Source organism: Chlamydotis macqueenii, chromosome 3 (genome assembly GCF_036417535.1).
Source record: "Chlamydotis macqueenii isolate bChlMac1 chromosome 3, bChlMac1.mat, whole genome shotgun sequence".
Classification (NCBI taxonomy): Eukaryota; Metazoa; Chordata; class Aves; order Otidiformes; family Otididae; genus Chlamydotis; species Chlamydotis macqueenii.
Genome location: NC_141558.1, coordinates 44603554 through 44617508, shown reverse-complemented (window position 1 = coordinate 44617508; position 13955 = coordinate 44603554). Strand labels below are relative to the sequence as shown.

Genomic DNA, 13955 nt, shown 5'->3' with positions numbered 1-13955 from the left:
TATTTTGTCTGACTTTTTTTTAAATTTTTTTTTTTTATATTCGTCTTCATGTGTACGGCATATGAACTTTTTTTGTAATAAAGTATGGTATTTATTAAATTTTTTGTCTTAGGCAAAAGTAACTTTGGAAAAATCTTTTAAAACTATTAATTGCTAAGCCTAAAGTGTGTGTGGGTTTGGGGGTCTTTTATTTTTTTCCAATTAACTTTTTCCCCCTTTTCCTTTATTTTTCAGATCAACAACTCCTCTTCGTCGTAAACGCTGAGGAATTTATGGCACCAGTGCTATGACGTTTAAAAATTCCATGAGTTATAAAAGGCTTGTCTCATTATAGAGGCACATTGTGGCTATGTAGGTGAAACCAGAATCCTTTTTTTATCTGTAAATAGGTGTATTTTTTCCAAATGCTGCTCAGAATTAAATACCTAATAGGATTTCTTTGTATTACATTTTTTCAAGAACGGTAGTGCTTATTAAGAATATAAAACAGGCCATTCTCTCTTTCAGCTGTAATGTTCTTAAAATTACTATTGAATGTACTGTGATGTCAATAAAGCTCTTTAGTTCATTTTTTGTTTAAAATTCTTGCACCTGAATTTTGTGTTAAATTGTACAAAGTACTTAAAAAAAAAAAAAAGAAAAAGGCAGCTTTTTTGGTATAACAAATTTATAAAGTACTTGAAAAAGATTTTAACATAAAACACTTGTCAAAATATGTGCTCCATATGAGATTAATCTATTGGGGGTGTGGAAGAACATAGGAAAGGCATAATATTTTTTCTTTAGATATGTGTAATAGATTTTTAATAACCTTTTTTATTTAGACTAGCAAGAAATACATGCTGTGTGTGTAAAATATGGGTCACTGTAATACAAGCGATACTTAAACAGACTGAACCCCATTAGGAATATATGTGCAGCTAACTGATCTTGTGTGACAGTGTTAAGCTCTGGAACTATATTCCTCACCCAGTTTTCAGAGAGAACTTTCTGGATGTCCAGGGATAGTACAGGAACAAGACTCAGTATTTTAGATGTTTTTTATCGAATACATTTATAAATGGCACTCAGTACACATTACGAATCTGGCAATAGATTATTCACTCTACATTTTGGCACATGCATTAAACATGTAGTAAACGTTACAGCTGGTTATTTTTGTTAGCGTTACGAGAATTGTGATTCCTGTAAAGTAAATATATTGATTAGACAGCAATGTCACTACATTTTTGTGTTTAATACCACTATAAAGTGAAAGAGGTTACCTCCTTCTTCAGGAACTGAACTATTGCTATTAGTAGTGTGAAATAACACTAGTTAAAAAAACCCAACCAGCAATACACAACCCTAGGCCAGTGACTTTTACAGGAGAACATCAGTTCAGGAAAGAGTCGACATCTTTGCCTAGAAGGTCTGGTATGATACCAATTGTGAAAAAGATAAAAGGCTTAACATCAAAGCAAGTTCTCTTTGATGGCTGTCTCTTCTACAGAAAAAAAAACCTAGTACAGGCAACTTGCAAAGCATGTCTTCATGAACAGGTTAATCCATTTAACTAAAATTAGAATTCAGCTATGTGGCGTTTTTGGCAATGTATTTTTTTTTCATAAAATAGATACAGAAGTAAACTGCTTCAATGCAAAGAATCACATTTTAACTATATGTTGGTAAATACATGCATGTTTATCAAAACACTGGTACAGATAAATAATTAGTTAATCAGTTATAAATAACATACCCCCCCCAATTAAGACATTTTACATAGAGTAAGCAATCATACCTGTTAGCAAAATAAGGCATAATTTGCGACACGCTGCTTCTACTTGCATTGGTATGGATATAAGTAACAATAAGATCCAATCTCAATATGCTATTGGCTCTTAGTGAAAGTGAGGATTTTTTTAAAAGTAGGTAGTGTTAACAACTCGGATGTCTTCGAAAGATGTCTTTTGAGAGAGAAAGAAATGAGAATTAAGTTTAAGAAAAGCTATTGAGGAATACAGTTTCCATGATGCATTGAATTTGATTTTCAGTTCAGATTTTATATTCTCTGTCTAATAATAAAAAAGATTGTGTATGAAAAGCTTTATATACTCTGCCAACAACTGGAATTCTGTCACTTCCTGTAAATATGACAATTTTTTTTTGACACAAATGCACTTATATGGGTAGTGACTGTATGCCAATAAAAAGAGCATACAATCTCTGAATCTAACTGTTTCAGAAATCTTACTAAACAGCATATTCAGCACACCAGTAATGAGAAGTACATCAGTACTACGTCAGCTTCACATACATCAGATTTCTCTGTGTTTTAGTATCTCCCTTATGAATGTTCTTCAATGGTAAAGGCTAAAATAATATCCAGTTTTTAATTCCATCCATCTGAAGTGATCTTAAATGAAAATGTGCAAATGCATACAAAAATGGGAACGTATCATTTTGGAATAGTCTGCATTGGGTTGTTGCTCTATTATTTTACATTTTAGAATAAATACTGCAAAAATATTTCAGTGCACTGCAGGAGAGCAAGACATACAATTTTGAATGTCATGCGGCAAGCAACATGACATTTGGAGGCAGTTCCCTTGAAGAATTTTTTTAATAAATAAGAGATGGTGTGGAATCAAGTGAAAAATTGTTTCCATGCAAATTGTTTTGAAGATGAATACAACAAAACCAATGTGAACATGTCCCCCAAGTACCAGTTACGCCGTCTAAGAACAGGAACCAGCTGTGGCCACGGATAGGCCAAAGAAGAGTAGTTGGGTAAGATATTCTAAATTTAAAGATTGAGCAACTACACGCTTTTTGAAATATTGCATAATAACTGTTTTGGAAAAAGTGTTGTTATTTGTGTCTTTGAGGCCCTGTTTTGTGGGAGAGGTTAGAGTCTAGGTTGCTGCTTTTAACTGCTGGTATTATAAAGTCTGTATTTACTCACAGAAAAAATGGATTAGCTACCTCTAGTTCAAAACCAGCTTATCCTGTTAAGTAAAATACTTCCCAGTGTGCATGTATTTTAATTGCCTGTTACTAAATTTTTGAAAAGCACAAATATAAAAGCAATGGTAATGTAAGGATTGGCTCGCTCTCTCCAGATTTTGCATTTGCTTTACTAAATAAATGAAAAGTAATAAATTAATTTGCATCAGTAATATGCAGAAACACAGTTTGAAGGAAGGCTTATTTTTGTGTATTAGGAAGACCTTGTGTCTTAGCGTAAAGGATTTCTTTGAGCTCTGTTTTCTCAGTAGCTCTGAGGTGTTCTGAATCACTTGTAAGTTCACTGGACTGTGAGCTTTGCAGGATGGAAAGTAGGTGAGCAGAGAAGCGGTGCACATGCCCACTAAGTAGGTTTGCCATATATTTAATTGCTGCTGAGATAAGCTTCTTGGAGACCTTTCAGTAGTCCTTATTTAGCTTTAAAAAGTATAGTATGTTTACAGGACACCTGTAAATGGGCAGATTTCAAGTAGTGAGGGTTGTAGCACTGAGCAAGGACTGGCATTAGATGGAGGGAAGAGTGAGTCAAACCACAACTGGTTATACTACTGGAAATCTCCTGCTGCCTGGAGGGTGCTCCTGCCCTTGGCTTTGTGCAGACTGTGCCTCCTGCCTGTGCATGCCAGTGTCCGCATGGCTGGGCAGGGAACCCGGCCGCTGCGATCATCTGCCCGGAAAGCACGAGAGTGCTGCCAGTTGCTGCTTTCATAGCTTACTCCTCCCTTGCTCAGCACCACTCCCTTCAGCGTTGGCTTTCATGGGACTTTCTCATGAGACCTGCAGCTCTATAAAGTGTCAGAAAATGATTCTTTTTAAAAACTGGCTACATTCTTTACCATTTAAGCGTGTTAAACTAGCTCACCAGGAGGATCTGAAAATGCTGAAGCCTGCCAAGGAGAAGGAGGAGGGGAAGCAGAGCTCCCTGTGTCTCATCTCTGAACTGCCAGAGCTGCTCACAGCAGCGTATGGATTCAAACCCCTCGACTGAACCTCGGTCCGAGGCCCTGGGCGAGAGGGGAAGGCAGCCCTGTCCCTCCCGGGCTGCAGCCCCGACTTTGCCTGCCGACCGTGATGCGGCAGCCTCTGCAACAGGCAGCAACAAACCAGCTTTGCTACGTCCCCATAGGAAGCGCTCAGGAGTTTGTCTGGAGCCCTGCCATCTTAGGGGCCAAGGGCTCTGCTCCACACCACAGCTGCGTAGCGCAGGCTGCTGCTCTGCTAAAGGCATTTTTTCTTGTTCCAAGATGCTCAAGGATCAAGCCCACAGACAGGAGTAAGGGGGCATAAATTTAAATAAAATCACTGTTAACTTCCAGCAGGGCTTCCAGGTGAAGCCATGGCGACATTCGGCAGGACGCACCTGTAGGACACTGGGGGTTGGCGTTCCCGCAGGCCGGGTCTTGCAGGCAGAAGGGGCGCAAAGCCTGCTCTGTCAGCGGGTTACGGTGCAAGGTGCGTCACTCCTGTGAAGGGAAAGGTGAATAAAGCGGGTTTTCTCACTGCTTCTACCGTGTCTTCTGCAACTGGAATCTATTTTAAGAACAACCAAGCTTGAAGTGCTTGCAACGGTCTGTCCAGCGTTTTTTCCCCTTCCCTTACATTTCAGAAAATAAATATCAGCAAAATTTTAATAACATTATAAAAATCTATAAACAAATTTTGTTTTATGCTGCAGGCCGCAGCGTCGGGCCCCAGCCGCTGAAGCCGCAGCCTCGGCGGCAGCAGGAGGCCCGCACCGCCACCGCGCCCAGAGGCGAGGCCGCCCGGCTGTCAAACCGCCGGCGGGGGCTGAGAGCCGGGCCGGGCCCCCGCACCGGGCGGAACCAACCTTCCCGGCGCCCGCCCCGAGGGGCAGCCGGCACCGTGTCGCTGCCGCACGCCCGGCGCTGGGAGCGGGGCGGGGCGGAGCGGGGCGGGGCGGGGCAGAGCCGGCGGCGGCGATGTGGAGCGGCGGCGGGGCGGCCCGAGCCCTCACCCGCGCCCTCGGGGGCCGGCGGGTGGCGGCTGCGCTGCCGGGGGCTGCGGGCGGTGAGCGGGCGGGCGGGCGCGGAGGGGGAGGGCCCCGGGCCAGGCCCGGCCCGGCCCGGGGCGGTGCGGTGCGGTGCCCGCGGGCGGTGAGGCCTAGCCGGCGCGCCTCGCCCCCCGCGGCGGAGGCGGCCTAGTGGGGTGTCGCTTCTCCGGCCCCCCTGCAAACCGCGGCCGTCCCCGACCCGACGGGCACCCGGCAGTCTCGGCGGGAGCCCGGCAGCCTCGGCGGGCGCGGCCTGGCCACGGCAGGCAGCTGAGCGAGGGCACGGCCGCTCTTCTCCCGCGACGGAGCCGTGAACGCCTGCGGCTGCACGCAGCGGTCTCCCTCCCCTGCTTGCACCGCGCCCGTGCTCTCGGTCGGGCTGGTAAAGCTGCTCCGTGAGCCAGCCCAGCGCCAGCGCCAGCCCATCAGGCCTTGTGCTGCAGGTCCTGCTGGGCTCTCCACGCCAGAGCTGTCTGTCTGTCTGTCAGAGCTCTCCCCATGGTGGTATTTTCCTCCTGCCACCTCCTTTGCCTAGAGGTATCTGTGGATCTCCCCATGGCTCACTGTGACCTAAAATCTTCTTCAGGGGGGGCCGTGAGGGGGGGCAGTGAGGTATTGCTGTGGTTTGGGGATCGCTGGTGACCAGGCAGCAGCTGGATCCTGAGCGAGTGTGTGTTACGCCTGGCAGAGCCGAGCGTGCCTTGGCAATGCAGGCATGCTGAACAGTTTTCAAGGCTGCCCTTGGCCTGTCTCTGCACCATCTGTGAGGTTTTCTTACTCGTTTCCTTACCAATTTGTACAAAAAACAAAACAAAACAAAAAAAAACCCCCAAATCCCAAACATGCAGCTATATATTTCTTATTCCAATATGTAATGAAACAGAGCCCTGTGTTGGTAACTACAAGTGTGTGTGTGTGTATGCACAGCTTGTGGTCAGAGTAAACATTTTGGTGAAATTCTCACTAACTGAAACGTTTCAGCTGCCTGAAAAGTTCCTTTTCATTCAGGCTCTGAAAAAAATGTCATCATACATAATTTGAGAAGTACTGGGGTGGTGAGCTAGCACGGTGTTTGATTTAATCCCCAGGCACTCCCCAAGTACGATAGTGAGCAGACATGTAAAGATTAGCATGGTTAGTATTGTTCTAGAACATAGATTTTTTTGTTTGTTTTTGTTTTTTTTTTTTCCTGTGAGCTCTCATAAAGCTGATATTTTCCATTTGATTGCCTTTCTTTTATTTATGCAGATGATCGTGCTGATCTGTCTTTTCAGACAGGCCTGAGAGGTAGCCTTCAGAACTGGAACTGGAAAATACAGCAGAAATCCAGTAGTACTCTGCCTGTCTCTCTGACCGAAATAAAAAGCAGCATGTAAGTACTGTATCTAAAATAATCCTACGTGACAAGGACCATAATTTTCTATAATAATTCAATTTTACTTTGTGACAGTGTCACAAGAAGTAATTTTTAAATCTCAAAAATGTTTAAATGTTTGATGTGGCCTATTTTTGTTTTACTAATGAATAACTTTAAAATTACAGGTGTGCAGCCATCTATTTTAGAAGATATGTTATATGTACAGTGCATAAAATCTGTTTTTAATCAAGTATAAGTAGAATCTCTAAAGGAACACAAGGTTTATCTTTTTTTTTTTTCTTTGTTCATCTTCTGATCTTGCAGAATTTGGTTTGTCCCATATTTCAGCTGACGTGAAACATGAGTATTAGTTTCATGACATTCAGCTTTCATTATTTAGGCTCACTATGAAGAGACTTTTCAGCACTTCACACTCATCAGTGGATTCAAAGGAAATGAAAAAATTCCAGCTCCTTGCGCAGAAGTGGTGGGATGAAGAAGGAGAATATTCAGCCCTTCATTCTATGAATGACATTAGAGTGCCATTTATTAGGTATGGTTTTGACAACAGATTTTTTTTTTTAATGTGTACTATTTCTGCATAACCTCAGAAAACATTGTAAAAGAAAAACAGTTACCAGTACTTAAGGTAGTATTGCATCTACTAAAGCACTTTGTGTGTTTGCCTTTAATCACATCCTTTTTCTTTCAGAGATACTCTGTTGAATATGAGCAGTAATTATCATCTGGGAAATCCACTTTCTGGATTAAAGATTCTCGACGTTGGCTGTGGCGGTGGACTGCTGAGTGAGGTGAGAAACAGTATGCTTCAGTTTCTCTTGTTAAAAAGCATATGAAGTTTTTGAATTGTTTTACCCTTTTTAATTTCTAATCTTCCAAGGAGGAGCTTTTCTCATCTATGATATATTAGTTACTGAATGTTTTGGAGTGCAGTGCATTTTACAAACCCCATAGAATATTTGGTTAGCATAGCGGTGGTGGTTTACAGAAAAGGAGGGAATTGGTAATGAGAAATCCTAAAATCCTGGGGTTCATGAGAAAAATAAGATCTCAAAAACTGTAAAGAAAAGGAGAGGAGAAGAATGATGTAAAAGTCTTCTAGCTTTCTTCTGGGCTGTCACATTATGACAACTTTTTTTTTTTTTTTAATTTGGAGCCTAGGCAAGAATACTTTTAATCATTACAATCCTTGTTACCAAAGAAGTATTTTAAGTTATAAACCTGTTCTTGAACACTCATTTCTTTGAATTGCTTATCTTCAGGTTTTTTTTATATTGAGGTGGGGATTCTCATCTTTGATTTAATCTCAAGGGAAAAGCATGGAATAATGTCAAACACCTGAGACATACCTCCTCTTTGTCAGGAGAGATTCTCCTGGTACAGGGGCTGATGTTACAGCTGCTTCCTGAGGAGTCTACACAAACCTGGGACTGAGAAGTAACTATTTGTGGTGGAACCCTTCAGCCACACATGGTGGCTATATCCTGTCAATAGACTAGGGATGCTTTGCGAATTTAGGATTGCAGATCTGGCTGAGTTACCCTGGGAACTTAATTGGCATCCGAAACGAGATGTTACAAAAGGACTTGAATCTCTCCTTGTCATTTTCCCCCCCCCCCTTCTTTTATTTGAAGCAAAATGCTGTACTTTAGAAGAGCCTGCTCTCCAACAAGGCTGGCAAAACTGGTGTGCTGCCTCACGTTCTCAGGCTGAACAACCGGAGAATTTCGGGTTGGAATAACATACGTGTGGTCATGTTCTGCAGCCTGTTTCAGTTTCAGAAGAGGTGATGGCTGAGGTGTTAACCCATGAGTAAGAAGACACTGGAGAATCTTGAGTGACAGCCAAGCCTGATGCTATCCTAGTAAACATCAGTGTTTAGTTCTCAGCAGTGCGAAAGTCCCAGAGATAATCATATATTAAGTAACCATTAAAAAGATATGAGGATTTACCATTACAGGTGGATGTTGAAGAAAGTAATGACAGTAATTAAATACAGCATTGTTTTCCCCCCTTTAAGTACTGTGTTGATTTTTCCCCTTTGTTTTTCCTCTATCAGAGAGTAGTAGTGGAGGGAATTTTTATCTGGTGTAACACAATGGATTCAGAACATTATATTCTACATGACAACTTTAAATATGTGTATTCCAGTATATAATTTTCTTTGCTTTAATAAACATTTAAAATAAAACTGCTAGATCAGAGCTCATAATTTACAGTTGTTTGTCTTGTCCTCCAATAGATGTTATTCTGCGTTCTGTATGTACATTGCAAAGTTGCAGACACCTTTAAGTAAATGGTTTTCATGCAGAGAATAAATTCTGCTCTGTATTATTAGCCTCTAGGTAGACTGGGAGCTTCAGTTACTGGAATTGATCCTCTGGAGGACAACATTAGAACAGCAGATCAACACAAGTCATTTGATCCGGTCCTGGCCAAGAGAATACAGTACAAGTCCAGTTCACTGGAGGAGATTGTGGAAGAGTGTGTGGAAACCTTTGATGTAATCGTAGCTTCTGAAGTAGTGGAGCATGTGGCTGACCTTGAAATGTTTATCAAGTGTTGCTCTCAGGTGTTAAAGGTAAGAGAGTTTTTGCTTTTGTTACTGGGAATATTTATTCTCTTTTATTATTAAGGCTTTCATTTGAAGGAATGTGAAAACACCTGCATCTGTGTTAATTTCTCCACCTTGAAGTCTGAACTGTACTCCAGAGGTGCCTCTGTTCCCCTTCATCATGCAAGTACATCTGCCCAACTTCAATAACTAAAGTTAGAGGAAATTTATTTCCCCAGTGCTGCCTTAGAAAAGTGTTAATGGCATTACCTAGCACTGCAGTGTTGCTTTGCATCGAGACCTTAAGAAATCTGTTTGCATCTGATTTCACCTAGGTGAGAGAAAACATGCCACTGCTGTTGTTGATGGACAGCTGTGGCTCATACTGCATTCAGACTGACTATAATCATGTTTCTGACTCAAAAAATTCTATTCCAGCTCTAACATCACATCAGATGTGCTCCTGGATTGCTTTTAAAGGGTGATAGGTCTGCTTGGAGATAAGCAGGTGGTGTTTTATTCCTCTTGATATTATTTCTTTTGTAAAGAAGCATGGTAGGCCCAGCACACAAGCAGCAACTTTCCTTTAATCTCTTAAGTTATCTTTCTGGTCATCAGAAGGAATATAGATTATTTGAATAGAACGCTTAACTAATTTTCAGCCTGCTGGGGAAGTAGAAATTATTCTTTATTTCTACCAAACAGTCTCTTAAGTACTTAAAATTCATTCCTGGCTTTTTTTTTTTTTTTTTTTCCTGACCCTATAATCATTAAAACAAGCACAGCAGTCATCAGTCTCAAAAATTAGTCAGTAGTGCACATTTTACTTTTATTTTAATAAAAAAAAAATGTTTCTTTTTACAATGGATATCATATATGCCTTAATACCTTTTATTTATCCACTTCCTGGGCAATGTTACATTACAAGTGACTTTGTTAGATTTTTTTTTTTTTTTGGCAAGGAAATGGTTATTGGACCATCCAAGACTTTGATTATGGCTCTTTGAGGACTACTGAGTCATACTGTTAGAACTTTATATTCTTTATTGTATTTAAAATATATACTTGTAAATACCTATCCTGGGAGGAAATTAGTTCTTATTCTTGCAGCGTGTAGACTTGTAGGTAGACAAACTGTGTTTTAATGTGATTAAATTTACAATTTAAAAAATTTAAATATTCTTCTAATTGAATGTTTTAATCTTCTAATTAGCCTGAAGGTTCCTTATTTATTACTACAATCAATAAAACACAGTTATCCTATGTCCTGGGAATTGTGGTTGCAGAAAAAATAATAGGCATTGTACCGGAAGGAACACATGAGTGGGAGAAGTTTGTTCCCCCTGAACAGCTGGAGCACCTCCTGGAATCAAGTAAGTTCCAGCCCAGATGATGGGAATGCAGAGAGAGATCCAAAAGCTCCCTGTAGAAATGGCGAGGGGATAAGCTAGGTGGTGTGAGTGCTAGCAACAATATACAGCTTTTCCTGTCAGTCACCAGTCACATAATATGAGTGTTATTTCTGGTTTAAAGACACTACGGCTTACTGGATTTTGCATAAAATAAATAAACTAAGTTTATTTATTTAAATTTATTTATTATTTAAAATGCAGAGATTACTCAAAGTCACTGTTGCAGCTGCCATCTGTTTGATAGCCTAAATGAAAATTCCAAGGTTTTCCGTCGTTTCTGGTGACAGAATGTATGCTCTGAAGTGGTTCATATGCTCTAGGGCAGGTTTGAGGAAATAACTGTATTGGTGCTCCTGCACTGCTGCCGCTGCATTGTTTGTCATCTTCCCCTTGAGAGAAGGTGCTTTTATTTTTGGTTGCTGCTCCGTGTTCTTTATTCATATTATGTTACTAAAAGATTTCTTAAAAAACATGAAGATGAAATTTAATAGAAATTGATTAGTCAGTTCTTGAGAAACTGCATTATACTGATTTGAAGAAATAATTAAATTGCCCTGGTTTGGTATCTTTTAAAATAGAAGAAGCTGGGAAGAGTTCTACCCATTGCCCTTCTTCCCTGCAGATGTTTTAAAACCCTCTCACCGCATGTTTCACTTTGCCTTAGTTCACTGTGAATAAGTTGAAGTATGAGTCGAGCTATTCTCTTGGCAAGGTCTACTGCTGGCGCTCTGAAGTGATGCTGTAAGGAACATCACTAAGAACTAGCTCACATGCTGATGTTTCTTTCCATTCTCCTTTCAAAAGGAGAAGCAGGTGCAGTGGAGCGCTTTGTTTTGGTAGGGTGTTTGTTTTCTGCCTTCCCTCATGTATCCTGCTGGGACACAGCAGAGCTGCATGGCTCTCGGTGAACTGAGAGCTGCGCAGCTGGGAGTGCTGAATCACTCTTTACTTGCACTGAGTCTTTGATGGCAGTCTTCTGCCTCTTTCTTAGAGGGAATCTGCAGAATCCTTCCAAAGGCATGCTCAGATTTTCATTTTGAAGTGCGTGATGTCAATGTGAAGCATGGCTCCATCTACAGAAAACGTCACCAGCCACCCAGATGTGGTGGTGCGAATTTTGGGTTTCTAGCATACCACTTCGCTCACTGTATAGTGTGCTAATGGCACGTGGCCTGGCATAGAGCTATTGCTGCTACTGCCAGTAGCAGGACCCACTGTCACCAGTGCTGCCTGTTGCCACTGCTTGTGATGGCATCTGACAAAGGCCGGCTTGTGAAGCACTGCTCCCCTGCTTTGAGGAAGAAGCGTGTTTCAGACTGGCTCTTCTAAAGGGTTTGATGTTGCAATGACTTACAGTATTTAAGAACATCTGTTGCTTTCTTTTCTAGATGGCTTTTCAGTCAAGACTGTGAATGGGATGTTGTATAATCCGCTCTGGGGGTCATGGAGCTGGATGGAAAGCACGAGCATTAACTATGCAATGCACGCTGTGAAATCCGGGGCTCGGGAACAGTCAAGCCCAGCAGACGTGCTGTCAGAGCTGGAAAATGAACAGCACCCAGCCGCAGCTGGCACTGCCACGTGACTGTCGGAGATGTGTGGTGATGGACTGCCACCAGGAACAGAAAAGAAGGTTTTACCCAGATGGACATAATAAAACCTTTTTCAACAACAGGCTTGCTGTTTGCATTAATAATGCTTATGCTATTTTTGGCCAAATATTTTAGGGCGGTCTCAGAAAAAGAAACAGGTGTCCATTATCTCAGGAATCATTTAAGACTGAAATGAGCAAAGCTTTTAAAGAGTAAGTATTTTTATAAGAAAGCAGTTTCAAATTGTTGGACAGGGAATTGCAGCTTGGAGGAAGCTCTTATATGGGATGGCATTTTCAGTCCTACTAGGAAAACTCAGATCTCCATAGAATAATAACTTAAATGTAGAATGAGTTTAAAAACACAATAGTGTATGATAAATAAAATGCCTCAGATATTTTAGTTACTGAACCGAGTCAATTAAAATACACAGAACACTTAAAAACTGCAAACATTTGTTTATTATTATGCCTTCACTGTGAGAGGAGGGGAAAAAAGTGAGCAGCAAACTTTTTCTGTTGGGTCATGCTGTTTCTACAGTTGATGTGATCTGGCTGCAGCGGTGGACGAAAAGTCTCCTAGACCAGAGTGCCTCAGCTGTCAGAAGCCTCTTCCCCATAAAGGTACTTGTATCTGTCCCTATTATTTCAACTTTCTCCCTCTGCCCAAATAAAGGGAAATAAAGACGCAGGTAAAATTTTACTAAGCGACCAGAGGTTTGTGCTAGAGAGGATACATCAGCAGTCTGTCCTAGAACTGAAGTGCCATACCTACTCAGTCTTAAAGTGCTAGTGCCAGGTTTAGGAAGAGCGTTGATCTGCAATGAAGTAGGCCTTTCTAAATAAAATGTCTTGTGTGTATCCATGGTTGTATTTCTTTCCTTCTCTCTCTGCCTCTTTTTCTCTCTGGTTGTATACAGGTAGAGAGGGGGGCTGGCTGTGTTTTTCTAACTTTTTGTTTGCGAAGATTAAAATTAAACTTTTACTCTTTTTGGTGGTTGTTCTGAAGGGGGTAGGGTTTGGGGTTTTTTGTTTTTTGTTTGTTTTTTTTTTTTTGCTACTACTGCATTTTTCCTGCTCTAGAGGTTTGGTGAGCTAAATTATTGTATTACGCATTTGCATTCTTGCTGCTTTGCTCCACCTGCGTGATGCCTTGGGATCAGAGTTTCATGATGGATCTGATAGCGGTCTTCCAGTACCTCAAGGGGGCCTACAGAAAAGATGGGGAGAGGCTGTTCGGTAGGGCCTGTTGTGACAGGATGAGGGGTAATGGTTTTCAAACAGAAGGAGGTACATTTAGGTTGGATATTAGGAAAAAAATTTTTACATTGAGGGTGGTAGAACACTGGAACAGGTTGCCCAGAGAGGTGGTGGATGCCCCATCCCTGGAAAAGACCAGGTTGGATGAGGCTCTGAGCAACCTGATCTAGATTGGAAATGTCGCTGCTCCTTGCAAGGGGGTTGGACTAGATGACCTTTGGAGGTCCCTTCCAACCCTAACCAATCTATGATTCTATGATGCACAGAAGAATATAGTTAATTTATAATGGAAATAATAGTAATTCATAGATATTAAGACTGAAAAGGGTTATCTAGTGTGATCATTTCCATGACAGTAAATTCTGCTTTATAGTACCTGTTTGGGCTGTAGCTTGGTTTTGGGAAGAAGATTCATCTTCACATAAAGAGTTCTGTGATGGAGAAGCCACTATGTCGATAACTAAATAGTTCCAAAAGTTCATCAGTTGAAGTGGTCTAACCTCATATCCCAGCCAGTGATGTCTTAACATCTTCGTTTTTTTAGGTGATGGACCTCTCTGCTGTCAGCTGTCTCAGTCTAGTAAATGTAGTTGGTGTAGTTTTGAGTTGTCACCTCTTAATTTTCTCTTCGATAAATGGACTGAGATTATTTCTACAGCTGTTTACTTTTACAGTGTAAGTTTCTGACTTAGTATAAAATTTTGTGGTAAACATCCTTTTTGAAGCATGATGGTGGAAATGGA

The 13955-nt window shown here is 41.3% G+C and overlaps 2 protein-coding genes across 4 annotated transcripts in view; both read left to right on the top strand.

Moving 5' to 3' along the window:
- Positions 1–2208, top strand: part of PNISR (PNN interacting serine and arginine rich protein) — a 31297-nt gene extending 29089 nt beyond the window's left edge. For all 3 annotated transcript variants that reach the window (XM_086743309.1, XM_086743308.1, XM_086743310.1), the window contains one exon: positions 235–2208. In XM_086743309.1, the coding sequence (XP_086599435.1) occupies positions 235–265 (31 nt within the window). In that variant the 3' untranslated portion in view covers positions 266–2208. The remainder of the gene's footprint in view (positions 1–234) is intronic.
- A 2716-nt stretch (positions 2209–4924) lies between these two features.
- Positions 4925–12813, top strand: COQ3 (coenzyme Q3, methyltransferase). Its single transcript, XM_086745286.1, has 7 exons — positions 4925–5034; positions 6266–6389; positions 6775–6927; positions 7087–7186; positions 8734–8976; positions 10163–10322; positions 11750–12813. The coding sequence occupies exons 1-7, from the start codon at positions 4947–4949 to the stop codon at positions 11944–11946; spliced, it is 1065 nt and encodes a 354-aa protein (XP_086601412.1). The 5' UTR covers positions 4925–4946; the 3' UTR covers positions 11947–12813.
- Positions 12814–13955: the final 1142 nt, after the last annotated feature.